This window comes from Crocodylus porosus, unplaced genomic scaffold, assembly GCF_001723895.1.
Source record: "Crocodylus porosus isolate Cpor-Errol unplaced genomic scaffold, CroPor_comp1, whole genome shotgun sequence".
Classification (NCBI taxonomy): domain Eukaryota; kingdom Metazoa; phylum Chordata; order Crocodylia; family Crocodylidae; genus Crocodylus; species Crocodylus porosus.
In genome coordinates, this window is record NW_017728921.1 from 23,546,990 (window position 1) to 23,554,889 (window position 7,900).

General features: G+C 49.4%; 1 protein-coding gene across 2 annotated transcripts in view; it reads left to right on the top strand.

Annotated features, from left to right (window-relative positions):
• The first annotated feature begins 1,103 nt into the window (after window positions 1–1,103).
• The window catches only part of GATSL3 (GATS protein like 3), a 24,803-nt gene continuing 18,006 nt past the window's right edge, over window positions 1,104–7,900 (top strand). The window contains exon 1 of one of the 2 annotated variants that reach the window (XM_019539276.1): window positions 1,104–1,218. In XM_019539276.1, coding sequence (XP_019394821.1) covers window positions 1,119–1,218 — 100 coding nt within the window. In that variant the 5' untranslated portion in view covers window positions 1,104–1,118. Of the gene's footprint in view, window positions 1,238–7,900 lie in introns of both variants that reach the window. The other variant, XM_019539277.1, reaches the window with a different exon arrangement.

Below are 7,900 nucleotides of genomic sequence, written 5' to 3' on the forward strand. Positions count from 1 at the left end.
GGGGGGGCGGCCCCGAATGCGTCGCCGTGGGCTCCGGGGTGACTCCGCGGAGGGCCCGGGGAGGAGGCCTTTGCTTTCCGTGGGGACGGGGGCCGCTGGCGAAGATGCCGCCCTTGCCTGCCGGCCTCGGGGTTGGTGTTTGCTCCGGAGACGGCCGCTTGGTCTTTTCCTTCTTTCCTGGCGGAGGAGCTGGCGCTCCCGACCCTGGAGAAGACTGATGTGAAGTGAGAGTTGCAGGAAGTGCCACCACAGTGGCTGCCGGGGTTTGGCGGCTGCCTGCCCTAGCGCTGTGCTGGTCAGGGCGGCGACCTCCTCCGAGCCCCTTGTCCCTGGGGGTCCCTCATGCTGCCCCCTCCGACCTGCTCATGTGGTGGTGCTGGGCGGCTGCTGTGTGCTCCGCCTGCTGATTCCCTGCCTTGCATCAGGCTCCCTGGTGATTCAGCAGCTGGAGGATTTTCCTTGTTACCATTTGCTGGCAAAATGTAAGTCTGTCTGATTGGTGTTTGGGAGTGAAATTGCCCCCAGGCCCAGACTCCTGGCTCTGTTTATGGGAGCCTGTTTATGTGCTGCTGCTTGCTCTCTGTTGGGTCTAGAGAAGCGCACTTCTAAATTCATGGGTCCTCTTTAAAACTGTTCCTCTGACTGTGTAACAACCCTTACCCAACTCCTTCCAGCTGCCCGGAGGGTGTCTGCAGGGCATCTTATTTAAAATCGGTTCTTGTCACACTTCAAAGTCTTTGTGTAGACAGAAGAGAAAGTGTTTATAAAGCCATACTGCAGCTAAAGTTGGATTGTATCTTTACAATCCAAACTAACAGCACTGTAGGGATGCTTTCAGCTTGTGGAGAAGGGGAGTGAGGTCCTGTCTGTTTAAAAAGAAAAGTTGTGCTCACCCCACCCCATCTTGTTAAACGCTCAAGAACAGCAGTGTTCCTCATACTCATGGACCACCACAGTGTTTCATAAGTGTCATCTGCTGTATATGTGGCTTTAGTTCCATTTTTAGAAAGAAATGGGGAGGGGAACTGCTTTAGGAGGCAGTAAAGATCCTTACCTCTCCACACATAATAGGAATTGCTTTTGCCTGTGACTAATGAACAGTTCTGTAGTACTGACTCATGTGCATCACCTGTATTTGCTTTGGTAGGTGCAAGTTTTTTAGCTTGACTGAGACTCCTGAGGACTACACCATCATGCTAGATGAAGAAGGCTTTAAAGGTACAGCATGAGGACTTCTGCACATCAAAGTTGCAGTTTATGGTGATGGTGTATTTTATTTCACTGCCGTATAACTACTGTTCCCATTAAAATACCCATTGTATATCTCTGCTGCAGTGAAAACCCTGCAAGTGTTTGTATGGGGTTGTTTTCCCTTCCCTCTTCCAGAGTCTCAATACCACCATTAGTTGTATGGCCTTTTCTTTTACATCCTCTTGTCACAGCACATGCAGGGCTATATGAATAACCTGTAAGTCCTCTGACCTATTTTTTTGTTGTGGATGCTTATGTAGAGCTGTATTGCATGTTTTGTAGCTGACTGAACATGTTAATGAGGGCTCCTCTGGTATTAGCTTATTGTATGCGAGATGCTTGCAAATATTTAAAAAAGGAAACTACGTGCATCAACCAGCTGTAGAAGGTGCTTAGTGCTTCTCAACCTAATACTTGTTAGGGAGGTTTCTGTACATTAGTAAACTCTTCAGAGCATGTGGCAATGTCCAGACTTAGAGTTATGTCCCTGAAGAGGAGCTACTAGCTTACACTGCTGGTAAAGTTAACTTCGCAACAGAACATTACTGGTTTTCTTCTGGAAGTCAAATGGGTACTATTGGTGTAGTCCTGCCAAGTTTGTCATAAGCAAGGTATGACACCTTCAGACTCTTCATAGGTAATCCAGTAAGTGGTAAAACATGTATGGAAAGGCCTCAGGAGACTTTGCTATAGCACTGGGGTCAGCAACTCATTTAGGCAGAGTGGCAAAAGCAGCCCATCCTTGACTGGTAAGATGTTGGCATGCCAGGGGCCAGATGGTGGGGCAGCTGTAAGGGGCCTGATCCTTGTTTTGGCAGTGCAGCTTGGCCCCTTCTCTACTATCCGCCCTGAGGCATGTGTGTCAAGCAGAATGCCTTTGCATGCCACACTCTGGCCTGTGTGCGGGGGTTGCAAACCCCTGCTCTAGCAGCTGCTGGTAGGTTTTTTGTTTTTTTTGTTTTTTTTTGCTGAGACCTGTTAAAAATGCCAGTCTGTCAGCGTGCCTAATGCAGCTGAAGAAGTGCTGGGAAAGGATAAATGCTGAAGCTTCTCTAAAACTGGCAGGCCTGAGGGGCTGGGGGCTGGGAGGAAGGGGGTAGTAGAGGAAGGAGAAGGATAAGCAGCCTGTGGGGAAGGTTCTTTGCAGAAGCTCTATGGTGGAGTAGAGAGATGGTAGCCTAGCTACCATAGTATGGTCTCTTTTTATGCTAATATGATTCTTAATTCTGTCCAAAAAGATGTGCTATCCTTGACATGTCTTGGAATGATATTCCTGAGCCTGTCTCTCTTCCCCCAAGTGCTTCTGCTTACACACATGTAGCCTGGATATGTGGTAGGAATGCAGCTTAAGGGGCACTTTCTCCATGGTGTTTCTTCAGACCAGCATCTGGGATGATGCAGGGATGGCTTCAGTACCCTATTTCCAGGTTTGGCATGAGTGGGTAGGAGTGAGTGTGCATGGGAGTTTCCCTCCAAGTCACTGGAGACCCATATAGACATGCCCAGAGTAACTAGTAAATTCTCTACCTCTTACTCTTGCTTAAAGTAATATAAATGATGATGTGTGAATCTCTAGCTATGGATACCATTCAGTACTGGGCTGTCATCACTGTCACAGCAAACCAGGGAGGGCCTGCTGCCATGCAGGAAAAAGAACCTGGCTGATACTCAATGCCCATGATTATATGGTGTTCTTCAGTACTTGGCACAGGTGTGATGTTGTCCCAGGACACACTGATAGTATAGCTTGGGAGAAACTGGGGGTCCAGGAACCTGTTGTTTTTTATACTCATCATGTGGGTAGCTAACCAGTTATACTAGCTGAAAAGACTCAGTGAAAACTACCAAAATGGTTTCCCTCCTCTCCCAAACAAAAACAACTGTAGGTTGGGTGATATGTTCCTATGCATAGACTTGTACTACTCACTGGAGGCTTGTCAGGTGAGGGGAAGGGACCCTGTAACTGCAACTGTGTGTCTTTTATGTGTGCTTTATGTAACTGTATCCAGTGACATGGGTGATGCTGGGGAAGGTGAAGCTGAAATAAACCTTGGTGTTGTAGCTTTCTCTGGTGTGCAACATACACATATCAGAGGCCTGGCTCGCTGGACCTGTCAGAGGCTGGGGTAGATCTCTTTGTAAACTGGATGTGTTTGAGTTCCTACACCTGTGCCTTCCTGTTGCAGGACAGCACAGGCTGGCATGGAATGAAATGAATCTTTTTGGATCTAGCCCAGAAAATGTTGCTGACCTGGATGCTCAGCTCAGGTTTCCTACTTCTTCCCAGCTGCAGCACATGGGTGTGTCGCACTTGGTGCTGCAGGCTAGACTGGGTCTGATGGCTTTGCCAGTTGGCAGCAGTTGACACTGGTTCACATAGCATAAATCTGCTACTCGGTGTTCATACTTGAGCTACTAACCTGTTACAAACTCCCCTGACCTGTTGAGGCTGGTCTGGGATCTGTCACTTTGGTGCATGGGGTAGTGTGTTGTTCAACAGAATTTTACCTTGGAAGCTAAAGTTGCTATGATGCAAAGAGCTTTAAGGTCAGGCCTCTGTCAGTCTTAGTGTAACAGCTTCTCTAAAGCTGTTTGTTTTAATGCATCTGTATGTGAAAAACCCAGGGTGGGGAGGAAGAATGTAGAGCAGTGAATTTGAGAGGAGTGTTACAGACCCTGCTGGATTACTCTTTCTATTCCAAGCTGTAATTTCCAAGTAGGCTGTAGGCTTGGGGCCAGGAGCTGCACCAGCCTTTTTCCAGCAGGGATCCTAGGCTGGGCTTGGGATGGGCTTAACTGTGTGGGGCAGGTGATGGGAGGGTGACTATGGGGGACCTGTGGGGAATTTTAGGGCAGCTATGGCCCCCCAAGCCCTCCCTAGTGCCACCCCTGTCCAGGGCATGCCACTCTGTTGCCTTTTCCTCAAGCTTTGTGCTGGCCCCGCATGATGTGAGATGCATGTAGTCTTGCAGCAGACGGGAGTTCCCCAAGCAGGGGTGGTACTGGGGGGTTTGAGGGGCTATAGCCACCCCTCTGAGCTACTGCCACCTGCCCTGAGCCCAGCCCTGGCCCAGCTCCCCTGCCAGGAAGAGGCTGGCACAGCCCCTGACCCCAAGCCTGCGGTAGGCAGCCTGCTCTCTCCCTGCACACAAATTTGGGGAGGTACGTGCCCCCCATGTTTTCCCCTGGGGATGCATGCAGCAGTGGGGAGCCACCCACCTGCACTCCCTGGATGAACTGCCCACAGCTCCATCCCACTCTTGACCCTGGGTTCTCATTCACCACTGTGGCTGGGCAGCGTCTGACCTTGCCCCCGCCCCACTCTCCTTCACTGTGGGGGCCTTGATCTGCCACCCCATGCCTCCTTCCTGTCCCCCTCCTCCCCCACAGACTTACCGGCAGGATGCTGCTCTCTAAGTTGCCCAGCTGCATTCCTGGCCGTGTGTACGCATGTGGCTGTGCACATGGCATTTATCGGTGACATGATCAGCTACACAGGCCAAAAAAAGCTGATGGTGCATAGTTTTCCCTTTATATTGGTCACATATAAGATCAGAACCAATATCAGCGCACCTCTAGTCTGGCCCCAGCATGGGTACTGGCAAACCTCCACCCTTTTACTGCTGACACTGCCAAAGCCACTGGCCTGTGCCAGACTGGTGCTGGGGTGTTTTGGCCTGTAGCTTGGAAAGGTAGCTGGTTTCTGTGCTAGAGAGTAAGGCAGGTTGTATCCAAGGCAGGTTGGAAGAACAGAATGGCCAAACCTTTGCAACCAACATTAAGTTGCAGATGTTTGACTCTGAGTGCTCGAGTAAAGACTTTCTACACTTGTGATAAAGGAGTGACTCCCTTAGCTGGTGGTAGGGAGAAGTGTGGTCTGGATGCGATTCACACAGCTGGTTTGGATGTATAACTCACCCTGGCAGTGTGTTGCTGTTAGCTGAGAAAGCTAATAAGAGTCCACAGCCAGCCTCCTTACCTATAAGCAGTAGCTAGGAAGTCAGCTACCCTGGTTGTTACCTGGTTCAGAAAAAGATAACATCAAAGATTGCTATTCATTCACATCTTCCTACACAGCTAGTGTTAAATTCAAGGGAACATTATAAATGAGAAATTATGGTAAGTTTTTAAATACCAGCTCTTACCACTAGACAAATAAAAAATAATTTCTATATATGATTAAAGAGATTAGCAAGGAGGCTATAAACAAAGAGTCAAGAATATCTCTGTGTAAGGTTAATAATGCCTGGCTCATGCCACTTGTCCTGGTTCATTTACTGTCCTTCTTTTCTCCTCTAGCCCTAAGTTTCTAACTTGGAAACCAACCTTCTCCATTGAGATTCTTTTCTGCAGGAGCTGAGTCCTGTGAGAAAAGGGCCAAACAGTTTGAGAGACCTACATAGATGTGGATTAATTAGGTCTCCTTCAGAGCTAGATGGCTGCCTCTGAGGCTTTCTTGTACACGAGCAACTTAAATGACAAGTGGGGTAGTTTGGGAAAGCACTGATAAACCTGTGATTAATTGATTATAGGACACCACTTATCTGTTGGCTTTGGAGAGTGAAGACCATTATCATTCCCGTGTTGGCAAGAATCTTTCACCCTCAACAAAGGAAGATACAAGTCCCCCAATTCCAATATACGGCAGTGTTCAGCACTCAAGTTCTGACATGGCTTTAGCAACTTGTGTCACTGCTGAATCTCAAAGTAACTGTGGGAACATGATTACATTCAAGAACCAGGTTTTCAGTAGCAGAAATTATATTTGATATGTTGTAGACCCTCCAGCAAAGGGAGAAGGTAACAACCTAGTAATTGGAGTTGTCACTTAGAAGGCAGGATAGAAAAACCCCAATCCATGAACAGCACATGTCCCTGGTGGCTGGGGGTGGGGGCATGGCTATGCTGGTGGTAAATGTGGAGCTCCTGCAGATGCCGCCAGCAAGAAGGAGGGGTAGGTGGTGAGCGCTCTCCAGGGGTTGGCAACCACCTGTAGGTGGTGGTGGCCAGTGGCGATCATGGACCACCTGCAGATGCCTCCAGTGGTGTTGGTGGCAGGGTGGTGAGTGGCAACTGCCTGCAGGCACTGCCAACAGTGTTAGCAGCACCATTTTGCAAGGGATGCATCGCCACGCTCGGGGTGCACCTGTATGTACTACCTGCACATTGCCTCTGTCCTGATCTCTAGCCAAGTGTGCTTCCTCTCACTGATGTATGACATCCCAGCCCCATGACTCAGCCTTCTAATCATGGCTGTCTCATGGCATCTTCCCTGTGGGTTTCCCCCCACAATCCCTAGTGATGACCTGTCTTGGTGTTTGCTGTGATAGAGAAGGTGTGCATAGATAAGAATTGTAGCTAAGGATCCTTTCTGATTCTTAGCCAGACAGTTACAGGGCTATTAGCTTCAACCATAGAGTAAGATCTGGGGGCAGACACTGAAGGAAAGGGCAGTTAAACCCAAGCTGCATTGTATGCCACTTACAATCACCTTCTGATTAAAGGTATGGAAGAAAACTGAGTCAGATGAAGTTAATAGTCTTCTATGATGAGACAAAAGTAATGCAGCGAACTTGAATCTAGACAAATTAACCAAACTTTCGATACCATGCTTCATGGTGGGGAGAATTGGCCAAACTTCAGAGGACTGGGATTAAATTGGATAAAGATCAAAGGAGTGGTCTGGGGAGTGGTTACAGAGGGCTCCATCTTGATCTAACCTGTTCCAATATGTTTATCAAACACCTTGGTACCAAGGACTTCTCTATAAGCAGAGAGTACGTGGACTGGAGACCTCTGAGGAAATGATGGATCTGTGTATTGATCACAAGGGCTGTCCCTAAACTGCTTTATTTAAACTCTGCATGTTCCTGTGCCGAGCCCATCATATGCCCAGAAGAGGCAGTATGTTAGTTGGACCTAGCTTGTCCAACATCTGTATAGATCAGTTGCTTTAATGGGACTTTTTTGGTGCTTTTATCTAATAGCATGGGAGTTTTCAACCTTTTTGTAACAAGTGTACCTTCTGTCTTGGTTTCAGCTCATGTACCCCTTTATTTTTTCTGGTCTTTAAGGGGTGGGGCAGATCAAGACCCCTGCAGAGAGGGAGGGAGTGGGGCTGGGGCAGGGGCAGGTGCTGCACAGGCAGGGCAGAGTGAGTGATAGGACCATGAGCAGCTCATCTGGGGGATGCAGGCCTTGGGGTCGGCTCCTGTTGCTGCATGCACCCTGGCAGAGCATGGTGGGGCGTGTGCATCTCTGAATATATGGGCAGGGCAAGGGTTAGCTGGGGTGATGCCAAGCTTTTCCCAGTGGGGGCTGCACTTGGGGCTGGTGGCATGGCACCTGGAGAGAGCTATGGGAGGGGCTGCAGCCATTTCAGAATTCACTGTAGTGCTCCCCCTCCCAGTGCTGCCACTGGCTGCCCCAAGCAAAGCCTGGCCCAACACCCCTGCTGGGAACAGCCTGGCATTGCCCTGGCCCCAGCTTGCAGCAGCACATGCCCTGCCCCCCCCCATGCCCTTCTAGGGGTACATGTAGCAGTGGGAGCTGCCCCATGTCCTTCATGAGCACAGCTCAGTCTTGTGCCCCTCCCCAAGTGGGCAGTCTCAGCCCCAGTCCCACTCCCTTCCTTCTGCACTGCTGGGGC